Source organism: Lontra canadensis, unplaced genomic scaffold, assembly GCF_010015895.1.
Source record: "Lontra canadensis isolate GAN:19392208 unplaced genomic scaffold, GSC_riverotter_1.0 scaffold4, whole genome shotgun sequence".
NCBI lineage: Eukaryota > Metazoa > Chordata > Mammalia > Carnivora > Mustelidae > Lontra > Lontra canadensis.
Genome location: NW_022630998.1, coordinates 30,057,739 through 30,084,273, shown reverse-complemented (window position 1 = coordinate 30,084,273; position 26,535 = coordinate 30,057,739). Strand labels below are relative to the sequence as shown.

General features: G+C 39.6%; 1 protein-coding gene across 6 annotated transcripts in view; it reads left to right on the top strand.

The window, feature by feature from the left end:
* Window positions 1–26,535, top strand: part of XRCC4 (X-ray repair cross complementing 4) — a 332,298-nt gene that overhangs the window by 254,154 nt on the left and 51,609 nt on the right. For 4 of the 6 annotated variants that reach the window (XR_004381362.1, XM_032847216.1, XM_032847189.1 and 1 more), the window contains one exon: window positions 14,708–15,062. The exons of the other annotated variants lie outside the window; for them this stretch is intronic. Coding sequence is in view for 1 of the 4 variants with exons in the window: in XM_032847216.1 (XP_032703107.1) it covers window positions 14,708–14,723 (16 nt within the window). In the remaining 3 variants the exon portion in view is untranslated. Of the gene's footprint in view, window positions 1–14,707; window positions 15,063–26,535 lie in introns of those variants that run through there. 6 annotated transcript variants of the gene reach the window in all.

Sequence of the window (26,535 nt, the reverse complement as noted above, 5' to 3'; positions counted from 1 at the left end):
TAAAGAATACAAAGCAGTATAATTTTTCTTGATCTTACCAAATAGTGAAAAGATTACCATCAAGGTGTCACCTTCTTACATGATGACAATGGGTTCTCTGTCTCTTTCTCTCGTACTTGATCTGATTGAAAACTTTGTGAGACTTTTAGATCCCTTATGAGGATGAGATGCTGGTAGTGATGATGGGAGCAGTATGCTTTGTCATTGTACTTTGCAAACATTTAGGGAATTCATCTGAAAATTTTTCAGAGCCTCTACTGAGTAATGTTGGAAACAGTCTTGTTCTACTACTTGAAGAGATACAGTATACCTCTGTGAGGAACTGGGTTTACAGAGGAGTACTTAGATTACTATGGAAGATTAAGTTATTGTCAGTAAATATTTACTGTCCACCACCACCGCTTTTTTTACTTTCTTTGGACTATAAAATGTGGTGAAATAAAAATATACCAGTTTTTAAGCCTGGGAGTTAAGAGATATTACATGTTTCTGTTTTTTCCTCTGGGAGCTTCTAACCTCTGCTGTGAGAGAAACATGCCCCAGGTAGCTGCTGTCCCTCTTGCCTGGGTGCCTGATGAGATACGGAGCAGAACTGAACTCAGTCCTAATCTGGAGTCAAACTTGCTATCCTGAAACCTTTAGAAGAGTCATCCGTCTGACCCCATTCTAGAGACTGAACTATAGTCAACCATGCTGACCATGAGCGTGAGAATAATAGCTTGTTACTCATAGCCACTAAGATTTGGTTAGTTTGTTATATAATGGTATTTCAACAATAGCTGACTAATAAAGCTCATTTAGAATAACATAGAGTGACAACTTTACATTTGTAGGAGCTTTTAGTATATAGAAGGCACAAAAAATCTGGTGTCTTCTGGCTGGAATTTCCTAATAGAATAAGTAGGAATTATGGATGTGGATTTGAGAACGAGATTAAGCCACGTTTCTGCACTGTGTCTGCCACCTGTTAACTGTCTGAGTCTGGGCAACAGACTTATTTTCTCCGAACTTGAATTTTCTCATCCGTGCAATGAAAATCAAATGAGATGATGCAGATAAACTTAGCACAGAGCCTGCTGCACAGTAAGTGAAGCATGTATAGAAGCCCTTATCGTGAGTGTTCCTATTACACTATCAAATCAGCACATAATGGGGGCTCCTGGCTGGCTCAGTGGGTTAAAGCCTCTGCCTTCGGCTCAGGTCGTGATCCCAGGGTCCTGGGATGGAGCCCCGCGTCAGGCTCTCTGCTCAGCAGGGAGCCTGCTTCCTCCTCTCTCTCTGCCTGTCTCTCTGCCTACTTGTGATCTCTGTCTGTCAAATAAATAAATAAAAATCTTTTTAAAAAAATCAGCACGTAATGGATCAGCAGATAGCATGTAAAACCAGATGATCAGCTAAATTGACTCTCTCTGAAATTTATTAGCTCAAGCTCCCCATTCATGGTCCTTTCTGAGGTCTCGTGTTTTCCCCAAGATTTTTGTGAATTCCTGTAGGATTTATTTTCATGGCCATTTCTGCTCTGAATTCCTGCTACCACCGGATTCAGAGTCTCATGTATGTTTTACAGTAAAACTGATTTTCTTTTTTCTCTTCTCCATGCTACTCAGCCATGGATCTCCCCTCCTTTCCTTTGACTTCCATGACAAAAGCACTGAGAAATCTCTGTATATAGTGGAATTTATTGGAGGTTTGGGTCAGAGAGAGGTAGTTTACCTCAAGGAAGATGAGCAATTTATATTTGATTGTACTGTGACTCTATTCTTTAAAGTCTTCTGGCTTTCCTACTGCCTGAATGTTCCATTGCCAACATGTCACCTTAGAGTCCAACCTCCTACCATACTACTATCCATCCCCTCTCAGCTTTCCCCCAATTGCTGTTATTTTCTTATGAAGAACTATTTAGCTCTCTCCTAATTTTGATCATCCCATGTATTTATCAAGTAGTCATGCAATGGGTTTTCGTGTAACACTGTCCCTAGTGTTAAGTGTTGAAATAATACCATGTGCCCTCACAACATATGTAATGTCATGTTAGAAAGATGGCATGAGTTCTAAGCAAAGCAAGACCTAATTGAAGGTACTGACCTATCTAAAAAATTAATGTGACTCTCAGAAGGGAGGCAGATTTGCCACTGACGTATAAAAAAGGGAGGAACTCCAGAGAGAAACATTGTAAGTATCTGCCCAAGTGCTGTCTAGGGAAAAGAAAAATCTATCCCAGAGTTTTAAGTATGTTTATGTATTCACCCATTCATTCATTTATTCATTTTCTTCCCTAGAAGATAAAATTGCAACTCTATGTTGGCAATAACTGGTTATCTTTCCTTATGATTTAGACTCTCAAAGCGTGGTTACTTATGACATAGAGACAGATTTTCAGACTCAATAATGTGTCATCCAAAGGCTATGCTTGTTTAATAAGAATTTTATGTTCTGCAAGAATCACGGCATTTGATGAAGATAGGAGAAAAAGGAAAGTATATAATAAAACAAATACTAGTAATTTCTTGAGGACTTCTATATAAAATATTGCCATTTCTGAAGAGGTTTCTTTCTTCCTTTGTTTTTTCCATTATAGCTCTAACCTATCATATCTGATATCAATAGCTTTCATAATTGCCTGCAATCAGCAAATGTTAAGTAAAGTTTGTTCAGGGGTAGTAATTCAATGTGTGTTTTCACTGTCACCACCTTATGTGTCAGTAATCATTCATCTCAAGAATTTGAACTTTGGGCTATGTGCAAGGACATGGGAATCTGCCCTGTGTCCTTCAGCTTACATAAAATTCTCAACTATGATTAGAAGAATGCAGATCCTAGTGTGTATGTGCTTATTCAGTCACCAAATGTTTACTGAACACTTTGTGTCAAGCTCTCTTCCGGGCACTGGGGATATAAGAATGAGTGACGTCATCTTGTCTCATAGTACCTGGAAGTCTAGACCAAGGAAGGAGGCAGACATGTACACAGACAATCAAGATGTGTGACAAGTGCTCTAAGAAGGAGCCCAGGAAGCTCAGAGGGCAAAAGGAAGAATCACTTCTTTAACACTTATTTTGTTGGGAGACTACAGGAAGTAGAGGTTGTGGGCGAGGGAAACTTGAATAGATGGACGAAGTTTGCACTGAACTTCTGGGATGACTGAGGATTTAGCAGAGGGTTGAGGTGCACTCGGCCATGTGTGAGGCACAGAGGAGTGGGGGAGTGTGGCATCTTCAGTGCTTTGTGGCTGGCATGAAGGGAGAAAAAAGGTGCAGTGTGAGTCTGAGAAGGTAGTGTGGCTCCTCACTGATCTTTAATGCGAATGAATAACTATAGAAGGATCTTAAGAGAAGAAAGGGAGTGACTTGATGCAATTTGTGCTTTTGAAAGCGCAATCTGAAGGCAACGTAAGGGCAAAACCACAGGCACCCAGCGGTCTCCCACTTCTCTTCAGGTTGTGTAACTCTCTGATGCAGTTCCCAGCCTGTCTGGAAGATTGTCAAACTCCACTTCATACTAAGCAATATCCACAGATTAAATTTTTCTAGCAATCTTTGGAAGTTGAAAGACTCCTGATGGTAGAGTGACACAACCGGCCCACAACAGAAAGACCCCTTTCTAGTGCCCAGGTCTTGGGCTTTGATACAAGCAAGAGTGGTTTCACCATTTCCTTTAGGAGTGATTTTTAACCTCTTGTGAAATTGGCCTCCTTTCTCAAACATTCCCAGCCCTGCTTTGACATTCCCATGTCCTGCAGAATGTGGTTTATATACACCTTTGGAGGAATTGCTGTTGCTGTCCTCATTAGTTCACTAAATACACATCTTTCTGGAGGCTGTAGGTGCCACTGTGCTGTTGAAAGCAATATTCTCATCTCCTTCCTAAGGCTTCAACACTTTGTGCAGAGGTTCCAGTTCTGGATCTAAAACTTGTACAGGAGGAAGGGAGTGGAGTTCAATACACTGGTGCCATTCAGTGAATGTGAAATACCATAAAGCATCATGAAAGAGGGGCTTACATCCTGAAAGGAGACACTGTGAACTAACCTTTTAGTCCCTGGGATTTTGATCCCAGGACAATTTAAAGTATAGAGTATCCTTTTCCCCAAAATAAAGTGGCAGAAATAACACTTCTTTAAAAATTGAATTACATTTTGTTTTTCAAGTTTCAAGAGAAAACTCGAGACTGCATTTTTCAAAGTCTTTCTGCTAGACACACACTCTCTCATATTGGCCACTATTTCTCCGTAGATTTCAGTGCGCAAGTGCATGAGGAGGCACTTTTTCCACCTCACTGATGACTTTTGCAGTGACTGAACTTTATACAAAGATCAAAAAGAATCTTCATCAGTCAGTCTTCTAGTGTACTTGAAAATAATTAGGCTTTCTATCACTTCCCTTACTCTCCTTATCAGAGAAGCGTTTGCAATCAGGCATTCTCTAAATGTAGCTAAACCATATCATGGAATCCTTGAGAATATCTTAAATATTAAAATGACTACCAATGGCCCTGGAGCCCTGACACAGGGGCTGACTTCCCACTCAGGATCATCTATCAGTCCTGCTAAAAGAACAACCCAGCAGTCTCTCTTTATAAAGAAATGTTAGGTTTTGTCCTTATTTTATTCAATTTAATTAAAGAACAGCTGAAAAAGTCCTGTCTTGCATTTTCAACACATGGTTCCAATTAGTGCAGTAGAGCAGGACCCGGAATTTGATAAAAGCACTGACGTGTACCTTTGGTGCCTGTACAATGTACTCTTTCATTTTACAAGGTGGCTGAAGTGCAGTTTTAAATATCTTTTTTAAATGTTAACCAAAACCCGGGGGTGTGAGCTTAGGAAAAAAAGTGAAGAGAAACGGACACAGTTTTGTTTGAATTGCCTACATAGACTTGTAGAACCTTGTAGGCAGAGGAGGCTTATTTGGTGAAATCTGCAGTGGGCATTTACAGGTCTGTATGCAGAAAGCATTATGCTTTGTGAGACTTGTGTTCCAAGGCTATTAGGTGGGAGACCCATCACCTCAGGAAATACCACTTAGGGTACTGTAAATTTCCTTCATGTGACCAGTCTGCTCAAGAGGTAATGGAAATCCCGTTCCAATAAATTGTTGCAGACCATGCTAAAACTGATAGGACATTTGCCTTCAGTGGGACTCTTTCTGGGTCACTTCTGGAAGTTTATATGTTTTTAAAAAGGAAAATAAACCTTTTGTCCCCAAATCTGGAAATTAGAAGTGGAAAAGCCTCATTTAGGTCATCACATCCTACCTCTTGCCAAAATAAAGGGAACTAGCAGGAGGAAAAAGTAAGATAAAACAAGTAAAATATTTTATGACAGCTTTACGTAGTGTGTGTTCTATGCTGTCCCAGAAACACTAGAATGATTTTCCATTTCAGGTCATGGGAAAGCATGATGTCTTTAGTCCCAGAAGGGTGAGACACTTAAATTGTTATAGGGCCCTTCATGAAAGTTAACAACAAACCTCTGTGCCTGGCTTTTATTTTCAGAGCTACCATTCCATTTTTGGCCCACAATTCACAAACTAGAGAAATGTGCCCATCTTGAACAAACTCCATCTCGTAGACTCACTACCAATTGCATTCACAGATATCCCGAAGTGCCAAGATAAGAACAAAAATCTGAATAGAATAAAACTGAGTAAATGGATTCCTTATAACTAACTTCAACTAAAGAAAAATCGTCATTGAGATGGTCTTTCTGACGGCCTCAGTGTTGGAGACTGTGTCAACAGAGAGACTGTATGACCTTCCTTAATTCCCATAACTATAAATCAACTTTCCACTTTTCTACAAGGGGCCCCAAATAATAGCTGAATTAAACTGTAGACAGACCACTCCTCAGCATATGCCCTCTGCTACCACCGGTGGTATATCTTGATCAGATATGTCATCTTTGATGATTTTTTTTAACAGGCCCACGCGTTTTCACCTTGAGTTGACTTATTAATACATAGGTATTATTCTACCTAATTAGCGAACCACTCTAGATTTAGAATATCTCTAAATCTCCAAGTCACAGTCTTCACTGAGCTGTGCTAAAATCACGGGTCATTTTTGTTCTCATTTAGTCACACAGAAACACTGATAACTTAAAACACTTCGTCTCTGCTTCCTTGTTCTCTCTTGGTTCTCTTCCTGTTCCCCTGGCTATTCCTTCTTTACTCCTTTTTTTTGCTTCCTTCTAATGTTCCCAATCTCTGTAAAGGGATCAGTCCTCAGACCTCTTCACACTGTTGGCTAAGTGGTCTCATCTAGTCATGGCTTTAAGTAACTTTTATAGGATGAAAATTGCCAACTGCCTCCTGGCCTCTCTTCTTGGATGTACAATAGAAATGGTAAATCTAACTTTAAATGCTTTATTTTCTCCTCAAACATACTTATTTACCAGCTTTTTCTATTTCCTAAATAACAGCTCACTTCAGCTGCCCAGGCAAAACCTCTTTTGGAGACATCCTTGATTCATCTCTTTCTCTCACATCCTATATCCAGTTCCTGAGCAAGAGACACTGAGAATCTGACTTTTTTTTTCTTTTTTCTTTTTTACCAACTTCAGAGCTAGAATAAGCGAACATCCTCTTTTACCTGGGTTATTAGCAGTACATATGGAACTCCTGACTAGTCTCCCTGCAGTCTCTTCCCATAGCAGCCAGTAACCATTTAAAAATATCAGAGCAGGGGCGCCTGGGTGGCTTAGTCCATTGGGCATCCAACTCTTGATTTTGGTTGAGGTCATGATATCAGGGTCCTGGGATTGAGACCTGTGTCGGGCTCTGTGCTCAGCGTGAAGCCTGCTTGAGATTCTCTCTCTCCCTCTCACCCTGCCCCTTTCCCCTCTTCCACACTCTTTCTCAAATAAATAAATATTTAATTTTAAAAATATCAGGTCATGTTTCTTCTCTGCTCAAAACTCTTCTGTGCCATCTCTGCACACTCAAGATCTTTACCATCTCTGAAAAGGTTTTAATGATCTGCTCCCAACTCCGTGTCTCTGGCTTTACCTCCTACAGTGCCTCTTTTGCTCTTTCTTCTACCCACAGTCATGTCATCACTGTGCCTTGAACATGCTGATCCTCTGGTTGGAATGCTTTTCCCTTCAGATAATACGTACATATTCACTCCCTTATTTTCATGTTTCTACTTGGATTCCATGTTATCAGGGAGGTCTTTTTTTTTTTTAATTTGAGATCAAACATTTAATTGAGATCATATGATATTTATCGCTCTGTGTCTGGCTTATTTTACTCACCGTAAAGTCCTCCAGTTTCATCCATATTCTTTCAAATAACAGGATTTCCTTCTTTTTAAAGGCTGAGTAATAACCCATTGTGTATATATACTACATTTTCTTTATTCATTCATCTGTTGGCAGACACTTAGTGTATTTCTATATTTTGGCTGCTGTGAATAATAGCAATGAATTAATTGTCGACAAGTTACCAAGAATACGTAATAGGTAAAGATAGTCTCTTCAATAAATTGTCTTGGGAAACTGGATTGCCGCATGCAAAAGAACAATATAGGACCCTTTATCTTTACACCGTACATAAAAATCAACTCAACATGACTTAAAAATTCAAATGTAAGCTCTAAAACCATAAAACTCCTAGAAGAAAACAGAGGGGGTAATTTCCTTGACATTGGTCTTAAAAATGATTTTTTGAAACTGATACAAAGCATAAGCAAAAAAGCAAAAATAAAGAAATGGAACTACAATCATATTAAAAATTTTTTGGACAGTGAAGGAAACTGTCAACAAAATGCAAAGGCAACATGTGAAATGGGAGAAGATATTTTCAAATCACATATCTAATCAGGAATTAATATATAAAATATATAAGGAATTTATATTTATTTAAACAACAATTTTTAAATTGAGAAAGGACCATATAGACATATTTTTAAGGAAGACATGCAAATGCTCAACAGGGATATGAAAAGATGGTCAATATCACTAATCTTCAGGGGAATAAAAATCAAACCCACAATGAGATAGCACCTCACACCTCTTAGAATGGCTGTCAGCAAAAAATCAAAAGATAACAGGTGTTGGTGAGGATGTGGAGATAAGGAAACTTTGGTGTTTTGCTGGTAAGAATGCACATTGCTTTAACCATTATGGAAAACAGTGTGGAGGTTCCTTAAGATACTATACATAGGACTACCACGTGATCCAGTAATCATACTTCTGGATGTATATCCAAAGGAAATGAAATCATTGTTTTGAAGAGGTATTTATGCCCCTGTGTTTTTAAATATCCAAAATAAAGACCTCAGCCATCACCCTATGTGACCATTGGGTTGTTCCCTCTTCAAGTGCATCCTGGTCATCATTTATCATTTCAGCCAGCCATGTGGTTCACAGCTTAGGTCTTTGTTCCTTCTGTGGACCACTGCTTACTCCTTGATCTTCCTAGAATAGGTAGGTTTCCTTAAGCTGCTGCTCCTGCCCCACCATACTGCCTCCCCACTGTACTGCTTCATCCTAAAATAGGGTGGCCAGCCTTCTTTGATTCCCGTAGCCCAGCAGATCAAGCTTATTTACTTTAAATAAGACCTTATCAAGCTCTCTAATAACTTCCAGATTGCTGAATTTGGTGGTCATTCTGTAGTCATCATTTTGTTCACACCAGCTACTTGAAAACCTGAAAGGTTGGGAATACTACAAGAAAAGTGTGCCTCACTGACTCATTTAATTTACTGTGGCCAGACCCATAGGGAGTAACCAGTCACGTGTGATCATATTGCAAGAACCAGCTTATCAACATCTACCATCTAGCGTACACATATGCACACTCCTCAGTGGTATTCTCCTCTACTCTTCTCCTCTACTAAGCCCAGTCATCATGAGACTCAAAGGAAAAGTTCCTCCTCTCCTTATATATCTCCTCCTCTCCATATTCCAGTATTTCTTTTCAGAAAGATTCTGTAAATTCTCCAAGGAAACCCCCACAATCTTCCGCTGGGTCAGCCTTAATCTATATACTTAACCAAGCAAATGGTTCAATATCACTTTATTTCTCCCAAACTAGGGCTGTTGGGCCATTTATTAAAGAAAGTGTGGGGCATCTACAAACCATTTTAAGCTGTACCAAGCCCAATCAAGAACTTTTTATAAAATGTCAAGTTTAAACATACCCAACTTTCTTGTAGTCTTCAGATTCTTTGATCCTAAGATCTTGACATATGGGAACAGTAACAAACACAGGCTTTTAATTTTTTTAATTTTTTTTATTTTTTGAGAGAGAGATAGAAATTCAGCATGAGCAGGGGGAGGGACAGAGGGAGAGGAAGAGAATCTGAAGCCAACCCTGTTGTGCATGGAACCTGACACAGGTCAGATCCCATGACCCCAAGATGACCTGTGCCAAAATCAAGAGGCAGAGGTTCAACTGACTGAGCCCTCTAATTTCCCCAACATGTGCATTTATTATACATACAAACACACATACATACCATAGACTTGTGTGATCTGATACAGTCTTCCCAACAATAAACAATAATATGCTATTGTAAAGCAACCTAAATCCATATAACAACAAAAGCAAGTTTCTGCCCTGGACTCTGCTCTCCTCTACCCCAAAAGCCATCTGCAGAGAAAGAAAACTCTGTGAAATCATATCTGATTTATGCGACTAAATGGAAGAGCCATCCTGTGGGCTTAAAAGGGTCTGAATCCAGGTTATTATTTTGGCTTCGAGGACAGAGATATTTACTTTATTATTCATAACTGACAAGCATAGTGGGTTGTTTTTCCCAGAATAGAAAGGCTGTCTGCAGCATCCAAAATGGCAGACTCCTCTGCTTTTGCTGTTTGGTGTCCAAAAACTTTGAAGTGCAGTCCAGTGCAGGAAACCCCTTGTGTTAAGTGTTTGTGGCTAATACACATTCCTCCTCTATAATCTGGGCTGCCTTTATCTATTAGATAATAATGCTTTGATTCCAGAAGTTTTCCATGCTATATAATAAATTCTCACAACGTTTTCTCTGAATTGTGAAATGATAGCTGTCTCTAGAATGAAGACAGTGATATTTTCTTAACTGTAAAACTGTCATTAGGAAAAACTGTAGCCAGTCTCAGCATGTGGTTCCTTAGAGTGGCCTGTAATCAATTAAATCTGATTAGTTGTCCTTTAAACATGCAACAAACAAGAGCTCTCTCTCTCTCGAGCTCTCTCTCTCTTCAAATTTCTGCTACATTTGCTTTTTCTCCATCTGTCTCACTTGATCGCTTGTGATCTCTTCACTAGGTCCCCACTGTTATAATTGTTTCCAACCTTCACACTAACAAAATATACCATGTCTTTTGTCCTGGGACATTCCTGCATAACAAGGTGACTAATAAAGGGATGTCAAAGATAGAGTACAGTGGACTTGTATGGGCTGCCCTTTGTCTTGTTATGTGAGCTTTTGACAGGCCTTCATTGATCTAATCGAGGATTACTGGCATAAGACTGTGGACTTCGTAGCCAATCAGTGAGGCTTTTCTTTTAGTCAGTCACTAGAGCATACAAAGCAGGCAATTCAGGATTCCATGTCAGGTAGAGCTGGTTTACTGAGAGAGCAGAGCAAATGCAGAACTTCAGACTGTTCTTAAAACATGGCTGTGATTTCTTATTTCACTGAGCTCTACACTGAGGCTCAGTATATAAAGCAACAGGAGAAGAGTTGGGGTAGGATCCAAGAGTTCTTGTCCCCTCATCCTCTGGGAACAGGCCATTGGTCCCGTGCCTGAGAGATTGCAGCTTCAAGATTCTGATTAAGAGAACAGATTGAAGATTCAAACAGTGGAGTTCAAAGCCCCGTTCTGGGTGACCCTTAGGAAATGTCTTCGTCTCCCTGAACTTCAGTTTTGTCATTTCTAAAACGCAGCCAATAATCTCACATCACAGGTGGTTCTGAAGATAAATGAGCTCATGTGAAATGGCATTTAGCACAGTGCCTGGTGCCCAAGAAGAGCTGCGTTAAAGGTCCAGGATTGTTACTGCTAATCCACTGCCAATCCCAGTGAACCAGAACTATCAGGAAGGAGAGGTGGGCACAGTCTGGTGCCTGATGCAATAGAGCCGGTGCCCCTGACCGAACAGTGCCCTGAGAGTAGACTCAGAACAATCACTTTTTTGTAAACTGAGTTAAACCACTCCCTGGTGTGGCTAATGATGACTAATAGAGCAGAGGGAGGTGGCCACACTTGTGCAAGGCGCTTTGGGGATGTTGACTGTGCTCTGCTTACAGAAATTCAGGTCAGCCACAAGCTCTCATCCTTGCTGCTCCTGACATAGTTCTAATTGTAGAAGAAAGGGACTCATTTGCAAAAGAAGTTTCAGCATTCAACATATACTAAAGATAATTTTCTGGGAATTCCCAACCAACTTCCTAAAGTAAAATACAGTGCATTCACAATGCACTGATAGCCTTTGATGAGGCAGGTTGTGTTGGCATATAAAGTATTAGCATAGAGAGAGATGTAGCCTTCGATAGATAAATAATGGAAATATAAATGGGAAAATTCAGGTTGAAAATAGAAAAATGACACAATATCTCAAGTTGGGAAGCTATTGGCATAAAACAAACATCTAGCAATTTAAATGATTTCATAAAAGAGACTGAAATACACTATATATATATATATATATATATATTCCTTTTTTACGTATTGCTCCACATAAGATTGCAAAAGCAATGATCTTGTAAGAAACAAGACCTCTACTGAAAATGATATGCACCATTAAAATGCAAAATAAAATGCACAAGCCAACAAAGCTGAGATTTTAAAAATGAATCTTTTTCTTTCCTTATATTTCATCTATCCTCATTCCAACTTGGCCCAATTTGCTAATCCCAAACCTGGATGTATTGCCAAGACCTTGTCAGGATCCTGTGAAAGGACAAGAGCCCCCAATTCGGATTTCAGCTATTTCAGGGCTACTTCTGCTTCCCCTAAACTCCTTATCCTTTATGACCCCTGAGGACTCTTAAAGCCGATTACCAAAAACTTGGCAATGAGGTCATGTGTCCTTTGTCACTATATGTCTGATTCTTGTTAGAGATTCCCTGATACCCTAGTTCTCAGAGCCATGGATCTGGAGTTGTGGCTTCTGTCTGTCTGTAGTTTGGAAAGTGTCCTTCTGCTTAGAAGAAAGGTGGATTCCAGGCTAGAAGCATGTCATGCCCACACTCTACATCTTAGGTTATGGGTCACTTAGACATGCTTCCTGAGAAAGCTCCTAGGAACAGACAAGTCCTCATTATTTCTTCATTCCTTATCTCTGAGAGAGACAGAAGAGAGCCAGTCCTTTTCAAGGTCCGCAGTGCTTGTCCAAGTGTGCCTCTGCTTTTGACATATTAGTAAGCTCCAACTAAACTCATCATCCCGCTTCTACCTTTAACCACATGTCATTCCTACTTGGGTGCTTTCCACATTAGTGAAGAGCACCAACCTTATGATCATTGCTATTACTGGCTCTTCCATCTTGTGACCAGACATTTTCTTCCATCCTGGCCCCCTTCCAATCATTCAATTCTGTTGCTTCTTCCTCTATAACGGCCAGTTTTCTCTACCCCCACTAACACTACCACCACTAACGCTACCACTGTTGCCTGGATCAGTGTCACAGATTCCTAATGAATCTTTCCCTCTAACCTTGCCCCTTCCCAGTCTTTTCTCCTGGTTCAATCATTTTCCAGCTCCACATTCCTCATTTGCTCCCCAGGGCCTTCAATTAAAAAGTGCAATATTTTTAAATTGTCTTATGAGGACTGTCATGATGTGATGCCTCCCTACTTTGGTGACATTTTTATTATTCTTTCTTTTGTTGCTGTTCCCCTGCCCAAACAAACAAAAACAGACAAACAAAAAAACCCTCTGCATTTTATTGACACTACGTCACTCCACATTTCCATGTTCTCTTCACTTCCAAGCCCTTGCATGTGCTCTTCCCTTTGTCTTGGGTATCCTTTCTCACTATACGTACTCCATTCTTTCACTAATTCCTATTCATCTTTCAAGTCTTGGATTAAATGTCACTTCCTCAGAAAGCTTTCCCTGACCTTCTAAATCCTGATTAGGCATTCCCCATTGGTCCTGTGTTCACACACTATTATCCCCAACACGGCATTAGCACATTTAGTGTCCATAGCCTTTGTAACCGCATATTTGTTTCTCTGTCTCTGTCACAGTCATTCATAAACACAAGAACCAGTCTTTTTTACTGTTCTGTTCTTTGGGTCGTCCTGAATGAATAAATAGGTGAGTGTAATGGAAACAGTCTTAAGAAACTATTTAAAGTGTCAACATGTCAGATGAACTGAGAGAGCAAATGAGCTGAGAGCCAACAAGTGGCCTCTTGGCCCATGTGGAAGTGGTTTGTGACAATGACAAGGGCACTTTCCGTGGTATCACAGGGACAAGTTGGAGTGAAGTGGATTGGAACTGGCTAGGACATTATTAGTACCTATAGACAGCAAATGTAGACAAGTTTATTGTAAGTTGTGCCATGGTAAGAGGAAGATCTGCTGCAAGGGGAGAGCGGATAGTTCAGGAACATATATGTGACCTGTTGAAGACACTGCTTGGAGGAAAGTCACGAAGGTCCTTAGGATCACACAAAAAGCAGACCCAAAAGAAGGAATGCACATTTGGGCAAAAGCTCACGAGCACGTTTTGAATCACAAGTCCTGATAAAACGTGCTAGGACAAATGAGTTCAAATTCCAGAAAACAGTCAGTAAGTTTACGGTGTTACTTCACTATGCTTTTTGCAGCAAGTAATTTTATCAGTAGATTTTTTGGGCTTGTTGTGATAACAGTGTTAAGGAAAAGAGCTATAACTGTGCAGGAAATTCCTGTGCTTTCATTTATTATTAAATATGGATGTCACAGAGGTATACAGAATCATACAGCAAACAACCATGTGTTCACCACCTAGCTTCAGGACTAACATATTAATATTAATGTAAGTGTAGCAGAAGACCTGATACCTCTGGAATTAAAATGACTTTTCTCCCAGTTGTGAAGGTCTCCAATTAAAGCACAGATTCATTTTTTAACATGAAAAAAATGTTCCCACTGTGGAAAATCATAACCAACTTGTTGAAGTTTATACAGAAAATATTTTTAGTAAACAGAGGAGTGCAGAGTTTCAGGAAGAAAGTGTGAGGGTCAAGATGATAAAAGCAATAGAGGACCTGCAGATGTGCCCCAGGCCCTCCCCACTGTCATCAATCATAAGCCTGTCCTACTCCGTGGTTACCAACCAGTAGGTCTTGGACCCCCAGGGGTAGTAGAATTTATTGTGAGGGGTCTGTAAATCCATATGCACATTCAGTATAGGTAGACTAAATAAATACTATGTCATACACACAGAACTGTTTTTTAAATGTCTGTAGATGAGGTGATGAATAAAATATAAATTCACTTACTTGCATTGCTGAATTAATAGAAGACTTTGATCATTATGTATTTTCTCAGTCTATACACATTGAAAGTCTAATGTCTAGCATGATACAGTCTTCATCTCAAAAGAGATTGGCCATTTGCCATTGTTATTTGCTAGAAAATGGGTATGAAGCCACTGAATGATGATTGAAACAAGAAGCAAAACATTTCCTTTAATATTTCGATAATTATCTGTGTTATAAAAATCGGTTCTTTAAAACACTTGCCATACATTTCAATAATCTTGTTTTATTCACTATTTCTGCAGGATACTTTTATGCTAACACCCTCCTTAGTCCATACTTGTGACAACAAATACCATCAGATCATGGAAAATCAAATAGAGTATCTAAGGTCTAATTCTTCAGGAGTCTGAGTGGGGCTTCTCTCCCTCCCTTGAATACTGATAGTGCCCCTGGGGCAGGAAAGTAGGACCAGAAATCCCATTTTTCTTTTTCTTGCCTTCTGCTCACCATGCCTTGAGTCCCACGGGGCTGCTTCCATCCAGATGTGGCCCGTTGCTAATTTGTCTATCTACAAGGCGTGTGGTTTGTGGTTTATTCATGCAGAGGAACCCAAAGGCTCTTCGTGTGCTCTTACATGCCTCACTACGTAGCGTTCCCCCTTAAGAGTGTTGATTTGTTTTGTAGTTATTTATCTCAAATGTTTTTGTCTCTCCTCATCAAATAAGATAATAAAGTACTTGAAATAGCTGAGCACGTAATTCATATTTTGTGTTGAATGGAATTGGCTGTGAAGGAAAAGGAACACCCGCCCTTGTCTCGGTTCTCCTCCTCACTAAGGTCTAAGTGAGCAATAGGAATGCTCTTTCAGGGGCGCCTGGATGGCTCAGTCAGTTAGGCATCTGACTCTTGATCTCAGCTCAGGTCTTGATATCAGGATTATGAGTTCAAGCCCCTCACTGGGCTCTGCACTGGGCGCGGAGCGTACAAAAAAAAAAAAAAATTCAAATTTAGTCATGTTTTACAACTGAAATATTTCCCGAAGTGAGAGAGCACACAAGATAGCTCAATGACCCAACATCACTATTCTGATTTCCATAATGAAAAGTTGATTTTTTGGGGTCAGTTTTCTTTCAATCTTTCTGATCACACAAAAGAGGAAATCTTCATTTAGTGTTTGCATATATTTAATACTTCTTACAATGTCCCCTGCTTTCCCTCCTTTTTTAATTTTTTTTATTTTTTTAATAGAGTATCTGGGCCGCACACTCAGAGCCTTTACCACAAGGTATCAATATTTTCATAAACTTTAAAGCACTGTTCTATATTGATTGCATATGCATTTTAAAGCTGCCATCTATTTAAACTCAGTAATGTATTCTTTATCCATCTACAGTAGTGATATAATCTTTTAAAAATATTAGAGTGAGTCAGTTTAAAGAAAAATATTATAAAGATATTGGTGGTTTCCTAGTACAGCAGAAACCATGGGAGTTATTCAGGAGCGAAGTTTGTGAGATCCTGACCTCCTGACCTATCAGAAAGCAAATAGATCATTGGGAGATAGAGAATATTAACCAGTGAGCACGAGTAGTTTATCAAGGTGGAAAAGCTGGTCATCAGCCAACGTTCTGAAGATGAGGTTAATGTTCTGGCCATACAGAAGTAAGTAGGCATGCATGAGTCACAGCATGCTGACGTGACCCTTTCCACCACACGCTGTCATACAGAGTTACCAACAGCATTGGCTTCTGCATCTTTGAATGAAAAGAAAAATAAAAGCAGCGTAAATGCTGTTGTTTTTAACCTGGCAGTATATCATTTTTCTGATGCCTCAGTGTCACTGGATCCCAAATAAAAGGGGTTAAAGATTACATTCTGAGAGGCTGGCAAAACAGCTCTCAAGTGCATTACTCAGCTTGAGGTAGACGTCACAAGGGGAACTGGCTGTCGTTTTGAAGCCAGTGGGTGTAAAACTTGCTGTTCCTTTCTATTTGTCTGTGAGATAATTCTGGCTCCCCTTTCCCTCCAGGGCATGGCTGCCAAAAAGAATGAATCCCATACCTACCCCATTCTTGCTGAGCTCTGCAACAGGAAATGCAAATGTTTCTTACTGTTAACCAGAAAAATTTCCCCAAATGACTGCAAGTAGTACAAATGTCTGTTCCACTGATAGATAATTCCAGCAACACTTTTTTTTTTTTTTCTTTTTATTTTTGTCCCCAGCAGAGTGGAGATAGTGTCACAGTGGGATAAAATGGGCTGGAGTCACTCTTTGACGTTCCAATCCTGGATCTCCCCCTGCCTAGCTTTCTTCTCTTGAGCTAGCCACTTAACCTCTCTTTGGAAGTCAGCTTCCTCCTGAATGAGAACTGCTCACATGTACTTTTTGTCTCAGCACCAGATAAGGCAGCTACTGTACAGAGGCCACAGCCACAGTGTAATCCACGGTGTAAAAGTACTTTCCGGGAGGTGATTTTTTGTTTTGTTTTGTTTTGTTTTTTCCTCCCCCACTCAGGATTTCTTAAATTATTCAACTTTCTATGTTCCCCAGTGTCAAAGGCTATAGCCAGACAAAAGGCCCTTCCTTGTATTGAAGACCAGCCCTTTGCCTGGTTGGGGGCTCATTTTAATCATGGACCTTGACATTCTTGTAAAATAAGTGGACTTGATTTTCTTCCTATCTCCTTGTTGTTGGATATCATTTAATGATATTTAATGAAGATCTTCAGTTTTTGCTTTGCAACTCTAAATTTCCAGCTCTGTATAGAAGACTCGAAAAATACCTTTACTTCCCAGAGAAGTAGTTTTGATAAAACAGAGATGCCATTTGTTACCCATGAAACATACTTTTTTTTCACATCATCTGTAATATAGAGAAAACATTTACTTGGGCTGAGAATAGATAGGAAAACTTTATCTTGGAAATATATAAAGATAACACTTTTATCTTTTGCCTCAGCCATCGCCAAAGGACTGGGTTGGTTAAAATTGGTATTTGTGGAGCAGTAAGGAATGCTAAGAGAGGAGCAGACCTCATTAAGAAGTGGTATCTTGTGTGGACACATTAGTTTGTGTACTTGATCCAAGTAGTTAGCATAGAGCAAGAGGGACCCAGTTTTCTGGAACCCTGTACTATACATTGTTGACCCCTGCTAGTTATTTCCTCTACGAATACTCTCACAAACTGAAAAAGCAAAGTGACTTCCAAAACTTAACCTATGCATAAATAAAAGGAGAACAAACACAGAATGTGTTAATCATACTAAATTCTTTGATGCCCCATCTTCAATAAGGAGGTAAGTGCATTAAATTCCTCAGATATGAAGTAATATTTGTATTTAGTACATTTTACAGCTTTTGAGACTAGAGTGATAAATGATTATTTTGTAAAAACGATTTTGAGCCTTACCTTGATTCTTAGAGTTCAGAGGAACAAGTTGTGACTGAGAAGACTGGTAAGAAACTATGTATATGGAACACTGTGGTGAAATGAAATTTAAAAATCCCTAGGGACATTTTTTTGGTGCCTGATTTGGCCCAATCTATTGACCGCTTTAGCTTTTCATCCATCTCATTAGAAATAGTTTTCAACAAAGATATCCATTAGGCAAATTACAAGTGGTATGTTAAAGTGTGTGATGAGGTTTTCCAGTTTTCTTTTTTTGAAACTTTGAAAAAAGCTTTGGGAGGTTATTATAATTGAAGTCCACTCTTGCATACTGGATTTCCTTCATCTCTCTTTAGCCGTGACTTTGAGCTGAATCTACACCAAGAGGGAAGTAGCTCTGGTGCTAATCCCAACTTGGCAGAATTATTGGGTTCCACCCCATCAGTCACCAAAACATTTAGTTTAGTCAGAACACCAATTCAGCACTTCATAAAACCAAATCTCTTCTCCATCCCACAGTAACCTGTTCATGGACCATAGGGAGAGCAAGAGATGTGAATAGACTCACTGAATAATAGGGCCTGGCCCTCTCAGACATCAGAAGACAGCTGAGACACTTCCATTTTTTGAGGTTCTGGAATATTAAAAACAAGAAGGAGAAGAAGAGAAATGCCAGAATAGGATAGGAAAAAAAACTGTGTAGCACATTTTAAGTACATAAAATCATGCTTTAAACACATAAAAATAAAATAACCTTTCTGGAAGACAAGATCAAATGGCCAGATTTGAGGCTCTTTGTGACTATAATGGCCCTAGCCAAATGGCTTTACTAAAGACACGTATTTCCCAACCATCATAGCTGCTGCTCAGAGCTGGGTGGACATTCCAGGATCATTAAGGCTCATTTGATAGATAAGAGAACTGAGACCAAAGAGTATAAGTGATGTGCTTCAGAGCACAATTAATTGGTGTAAAAGCGTCAGTATACTCCCTGTCCAAGTGAAAGGCACCTGGGAGGCACACAGGAGGTCTAGAGTGAGTGGGATGAATACTAGCAGTTGATAGGTGGTGGGTGTCAAGAGCGGTATTGCAGGGAAAATAAGTTTTGGGCAAAGCCATCATAGAATGGACTGAGTCATGGCCAGATGTGGCTAATCAAGACTCCAGATTGATATTTCCGCATGATTTCAGGGAGGGCTGCAACAATGCTCCTACTTTATAAGGTGAAATTGGAGCTTTCTTATTTCCAGTACTCCTGTTCTGTGTTTCGTTCTCTAGTTGGAAATCTCTGTGAGATCCTCGTGGAGACAGGTGGCAACTTTTTCCAATGAAATTTTCAGCTTGGAAGCAGAGATGTTAGGAGTTGGTTTTAACTCAGTCCTTTGTGAGACTCTCTCTTCTTTGAGTCATGCTTTAATAATTTGGATCTCAACAATGATTTTATTTATCTTGGGGAAGTTTACTTTTCTAGAGAGCCAGAATAATTTCTTCCTTTTAGATATCAGAAGCAGACACTGGAAAAGCTGCTTTCTGTGGCTTTTTCTTGCTTTTGGGATTCTGGGCTCCTTAGTAACTTGGCCAACCATCTTGAATCAAATGTTAGGCGAGTGCAGTTGGCTCTATCTCCTCATAGATCATTTCCAGCTGTTAGAACAACACAAATATGAAATCTTCTGAGCCAGGAAAACTTGAAGTTTTCATTAGATCTCCATACAAAGATTGGATGCAGTGATTAAAAAGAAGCATCAATCCCCTGTGTTTTGAGGGTGACGGGCTATTGATACCGTCACACTATTAGTGGAAATGTAATTTGATACAAACATTCTAGTAGGCAGTTTGGCAATATGCATCATAAGCTTCAAAATGTGAATTTTCCAATTCAAAATGGTAGGCTAAACACATGCACTGGCCTCTCATTTCTTCCACGGCCTTATTGAATTAGAAGTATAGAAATGTAGAATACAATCTCCCTTTATATCTGAATGTCAAGTTCACTCAGGAAAATTGAACCAAGTAGTTTACTAAAGAGAACTGAATATGGGCGCCTATTTATGAAAATGTGGGCCCGTCTAAAAAGCCAAATGAATTTGCAACATCAGGCACTGGTCCCACCACTAGGGCTGGAAAGGTCAAGGTAGAAATTATTACTGCTGGAGCCTACGAAGCCCAGCCTGCATGTCAGGAGCTGAAACCATGCAGAAAGGGGCTGCTTGGGGTCAGGATGTGTTGCGCAAGAAAGAAGGAATGCAACGCTTCTAGAGATGCTGCCCAGGACAGAAAGAGAAGAAAGAAATATATTGCCTTGTCCCTCTTCTTTTCTCTCCAGTATCCTACCAGTGCTTTCCACTGGCTGAAACTCCATGGAAGCCAGTTGGCATATAAATGTCATTTACAGGGGTTGGTCACTGCTCTGTGATGAAGAGCAGAGCAGGGGAACATTGAGTAATGACTAAAAGCAAAAAGGCAACTTCCTGGCACGACAGACAAGTGAGAATGGGAAGTGTGTGTCACTAAAGGTTGATCTATTTAATAAATTCCTGGAATACAAAAAGGTAGATGGAAGCCATTAGACAGAAAGGAAGGCAGAGAAATCGTAAACCTGGAATACCCTCTGAGAGCTCTGTAGAGGAAGAAAGCTTATCTGCCCTGTGGAACCCCTGAGATGCCTTGGGTACAGAGTCAGTAGACACAACAGAGGCAGAGAGGGAAAGATGGAGTTAAACACAGATTACTCAAAGGTCTGAACATGTCCAGAATTCTTCAGTCAGCACCTTAGCTCCAACATATGTGAGCAGGCCGCTCACATTTCATCTCCAGGCAAAATGTATGAGGACTCCTTTCTAAAGAAATTGGGCATACTGGGAGGAGATAACATTTGTAAATTTGTTGATGCCTCAGACGGAAGCCATTATCATTTGAGCATTGTGCTGGCACTCAGCCTGACAGCCAGCTCCCGCTCTCGACGGTCCTCGTAGTTTGCTGGTCAACACTGCCTGGCCCAACCCAGGAAAAAATTAAAAAGAAGGGGAGAGACCCGGTAGGAGAACAATCTTGCGCCACTACGAAAGCAGAAACATCTACTCCATCTACCCAGGCCTGTTTTCTTAATAATAGAGACAACACTGGAACATGAACTAGCAGTATAAAAAGAGAAGTACCAAATGCTAAAAAATAGAAAAACAACCTCAGAGGAAGCTGAAATGATACAGGGAACAAAAAGAACGTTTTAAAAAAATCATCCTCAGAAATATTCTCAAAAAGATCCAAGAAAATATTAAATCTACAAAACAAGAAATAAGAGAATAAGAGAATGAGAAAGCATTCTTATGGATTTAAAATATAATTTGTCAAAATAAAAAAATTTAGTAGAGATACTAGAAGAAATAAAATCAAAGAAATCTTTTAAAACATTAAATAAAAAGTAAAAGATGGAGAATATGAGGAACAAACAGGGAGGGCCTATATTCAACTAATGAAAACCTCAGAAAGAGAAGGAGGCAAAGCAGTGTTTAAATTAGGAAGCTAAATAATAAAAAGATACGCACTAGAGCTAAAGAACAATAAGACTCTGGTTTGAAATGGCTCACTGAGTTTCCAACCCAGTGAATGGAAACAGACCCCCCAACTAGACACACTGTGGTGAAATTTCAGAACAATGTAATTAAAAAGAAAACCTTGCAAACCTCTAGGGGGAAAAAAGTCACAATTCACAAAAGAAAGGTATTTAGACTGATACCTTTAAGGTTCTGAAGTAAAACTTTTTACCTAGAATTCTTTATAAATACAGTTTCGAAGATACAAGCCCTAAGTACATTTATCACGTATGTGTCAGCTCTTCTGAAGCTACTTGAGTTTCTTCAGCAGAAAAGATCAGTAACCAAGGCAGGTGGGAACAGTGTGGCTCTGAACCAGGAAAGGAATAAAGGGATGTTCCAGGTAGCCACAGGCCTAGACCCACCAGTCCTGAAGAGAATGGGATTAGGGTTAAGCCTAAGGGTTAGGGTTCAGGGACAATCTGTGGTTTACCAAATAGCTAATATGGCTTAGAGTGTAGAAAATAACTAAAGGGCAAGTAACAAAAGGGGTGGGAGTGGGAAGTAATAGAAATACCAGGGGAGAGTTTGTACTACAAAATCTTTATCAAAATGGGATGAAAACTAAATGCTGTGATTTTAAGGAGTCCATGGGCCTTCGTGCTACAAACAGTGTTTTTTGGGTGGCCTAGATTCCTATAAAAGAGCCCATGGAAAAGGCACTAGAAGCCTAGTATATCATTGGGCATGGTGTATATCTGCTTTAGTATTAAAGCATAACACTTGCAAATCCCTTTGTTGGTTTTCTACTTAAGAAACAATCTAATGATATAACATGGAAGATTTATTTGTATTTCAAGCAGAGAGCAGAAATTATATATATATATATATATATATATATATATATATATATATATATATTTCATTTTTAAGGGTTTATTTACCTAATATTCAAATTCATAGCACATTACCACTCCGGAGATAACCACACACTTCCCAACTCCCCTTCTATGCCATTGTGGGAGGGCACACAAACATTAACCCTTGGGCACTGCGTGTAAGGCAGAAACATCCAGGAAGACCTTCATCTGAATGAAGAACCTCTCCACCTTGTGGAGCTCAGCCTGCCTCTCACTGCACTGCTTGGCTTCTTGCTTTATGGCCTCTACCTCTCCCTTGAGGATATAGCACTTCTCCTTCACCTGGAGGATCTCAGCCAAAGACTCCACAGTGTTCAGTGCCTGGATCTCCTCTACAACTTCCTCCCATCATCCCTCTTCATTTCCCACCCTACGTTTTAATACAAAGTCTTCAAACCACTGGACTGTATCATCTCCAGGCCATGGTGTAGTTTCTTCTGAGGAGGAGAACTGCCCCAAAGTGAATAATGCACAGATAGCAGACCATAATGACCTCAGGCCAAAGTGAATCCAAAGTGAGAAAGGACTCAAATGCTCACTTCCCTGCAGTGTTGAAAAGGACCCAGTGTTTTAAGTTAGTGTTTTAAGTTAGTGTTCCAGTGGTTTTTTTTTAATTTTTATTTTTTTTTTAATTTCTTTTCAGTGTTCCAGAATTCATTGTTTATGCACCACACCCAATGCTCTATGCAATACATGCCCTCCATAATACCCACCACCAGGCTCACCCTACCTCCCACCCCCCTCCCCACCAAAACTCTCAGTTTGTTTCTCAGAGTCCACAGTCCAGAGAGCAGAAATATTAATCAAAGCAAAGCTAACAAAAGAGGGAACAGAAGTTTTCTGGGAGGAAAGATGGGAAAAAAATAGAAGACTATCTCTTCTTTTAAGGAGTGGTCAAGATTACTTGGAAAAAGAAATGAGAATTTAGTTTTATTGCCTAAAAGTAACCAATAGTAAAGCTAAAAGTAATATAACAAACATTGAGATGAAAATAAAAGTGAAAATGAGCAAACCCCTGTCTTCATCTCAGGAAGTCATCACGTATTGTCTAAAGGAGTGGAATAGAATACATGTATTATCTGGCTTATCATACAGTAAAATGAAGTGTTGATATTACTTCAGAAAAAGCCCAATCTCATTTCCCTTGCTTTTAGAGATGTGTCTTAAAAGAAGTTGCTTTGGCCAATATTGAAAAGATTACTGCCTATGTTCTTTAGGATTTTGCTGGATTCCTGTCTCACATTGAGGTCTTTCATCCATTTTGAGTTTATCTTTGTGTATGGTGTAGAGAATGGTCAAATTTCGTTCTTCTGCATGTGGTTGTCCAGTTTTCCCAACACCATTTATTGGAGAGACTGTCTTTTTGCCATTGGATGTTCTTTCCTACTTTGTTGAGGATTAGTTGACCATAGAGTTGAGGGTCCACTTCTGTGTCTCTGTTCTCTCCATCGACCTATGTGTCTGTTTTTGTGCCAGAACCATACTGTCTTGATGACTAGAGCTTTGTAATAGAGCTTGAAGTCAGGCATTGTGATGCCCCCAGCTTTGGTTTTCTTTTTCAGCATTCCCCTGGTGATTCTGGGTCTTTTCTGGTTCCATACAAATTCTAGGATTGTTTGTTTCAGCTTTGTGAAAAATGCCAGTGGTATTTTGATAGGGATTGCATTGAAAGTGTAGATTGCTCTGGGCAACATAGACGTTTTAATGATGTTATTCTTTCACTCCATGAGCATGGAATTTTTTCCCATCCTTTTGTGTCTTCCTAGATTTCTTTCATAAATGTTCTGTAGATTCTAGAGTATAGATCCTTTACGTTTTTGGTTAGGTTTATTCTTAGGTGTCTTATGGTTTTTAGAGCTATTGTAAATGGAACGGATTCCTTAATTTCTCTTTCTTCAGTTACATTGTTAGTGTTTAGTAATGCAATTGATTGGAGCACCTGGGTGGCTCAGTCGTTAAATGTCTGCCTTCAGCTCAGGTCATGATCTCAGCATTCTGAGATCAAGCCCCGCATCAGTCTCCCCGCTCTGCAGAAAGCCTGCTCCTTCTTCCACTCCCCTGCTTGTGTTCCCTCTCTCTCTGTGTCAAATAAATAAATAAAATCTTTTTTAAAAATGCGGCTGATTTCTGTGCATTGATTTTATATCCTGCCACATTGCTGAATTGCTGTATGAGTTCTAATAACTTGGGGATGGAGTCTCTTGGGTTTTCTGCATAAAATATCATGTCAAAAATGAACTTTTGGGACTTTATCAAGATTAAAAGCTTTTGCGCATCAAAGGAAACAGACAACAAAACTAAGAGGCAATCCATGGAATGGGAGAAGATATTTGCAAATGACTTTTCAGATAAAGGGCTGGTATCCAATATCTATAAAGAACTAACCAAACTCAACACCCAAAAAACAAATAATCCAGTCAAGAAATGGACAGAAGACATGAACAGACACTAAACCAAAAAAGACATCCAAATGGCTAACAAACACATGAAAAAATGTTCAACATCACTAGCCATCAGGGAAATACAAATCAAAAGCACAATGAGATACCACCTTACACCAGTTAAAATGGTAAAAATTAACAAAACAGGAAACAACAAGTGTTGGCAAGGGTGCAGAGAAAGGGGAATCCTCTTACACTATTGGCAGGAATAAAAGCTGGTACAACCACTCTGGAAAATAGTACGGAGGTTCCTCAAGATGTTTTTTAAAAAAAGAACTACCCTACAACCCAGCAATTGCACTACTAGGTATTTACCCCAAAGATACAGATGTAGTGATCCGAAGGGGAATGTGCAACCCAGTGTTCATAGCCGCAGTGTCCACAATAGCCAAACTGTGGAAGGAGCCAAGATCCCCTTCAGCAGATGAATGGATAAAGAAGATGTGGTTCATACATAAAATGGAATATTACTCAACCATCAGAAAGGATGAATACCCACCATTTGCATTGACAAATAACCACCATTGTGTCGGATGGAATTAGGGGGGATTATGCTAAGTGAAATAAGCTAAGCAGAGAAAGACAATTATCATATGGCTTCACTTATATGTGGAACATAAGGAGTAGTGCAGAGGACCACAGAAGAAGGGAGGGAGAACTGAATGGGAAGAAATCAGAGAGGGAGAAAAACCATGGGAAACTCTGGACTCTGGGAAACACACCGCAGGTTACAGAAGGGAAGGGTGTGGGGGGATTGCATAAGCAGGTGATGGGTATTAGGTATTAAGGAGGCCACACTTTGTGATGAGCATTGGGTGTTATATGCAACTAATGAGTTGTTGAACACTACATCAAAAACTAATGTACTATATGCTGGCTAACTGAACACAAGAGTAAAACAGATAGAAAAAAGAAAAAACCCAATCTCAGCCCCTCTCCCCACTGCAGAATTATTGAAATGGGACCTGCATTTTAGCAAGATCCATCATTGTCTTATCTGCATATTAACATTTGAATAGCACTCCTTTAAAAAGAGTAACTCTCAGCTTTGACTATGGGTTATTGGAATCACCTGGGGAGCTTTTTAAAAACGTATTATTTAGAAAGGGGCCAAGGCCAGGCCCCACTTTAAGAGATGATGCTTTAAATGGGATAGAGCACAGAAATCAGTATTTTTTAACAGCTTCTGAGGTGGTTCCAATGTGTAGTCATAGTTGAGAACTACTGATCCAGAATAACTGTGGTTAAGTGACAGAGAATGAAACCGAAACAATTTTAAAAATTTGCTTCTGGATCATCGGAGCATTGGGCTGAGGGTGGAGAGGCTTGGGAAAGAAGACTTTTGTTTTAAATGAATAAACAAACAAAAGCAGAATCAGATCTATAAATACAGAGAACAAACTGATGGTTGCTAGAAGCGGGGGAGGTGGGAGCTGGGCAAAATGGGTGAAGAGGAGAGGGAGATACAGGCTTCCTGTCATGGGATGAATAAATCATGGGAATACAGCACAGCATAAGGAATATAGTCGATGATATTGTAATAGTGATGTATGGGGACAGAGGGTAGCTACACATATTGTGAGCATAGCATAATGTATAAACTTGTCTGAATCACTGTGTGATACAATTGAAACTAATGTAACATTGTGTGTCAATTATACACCAATAAAAAGAAAAGAAATGAAGACTTGTTTTAATAAGAAATGTTGTAATGTTTGATCTGTACCTTGCCCACATGTATTACTTGAAATCTAGGTTCCTTTTTATGCACACGACCTTTGGCTCAGAAATTCTACTTATAGGAACTTTTTAAAAAATAATTGAACAGTTATACAAATATAAGTTATA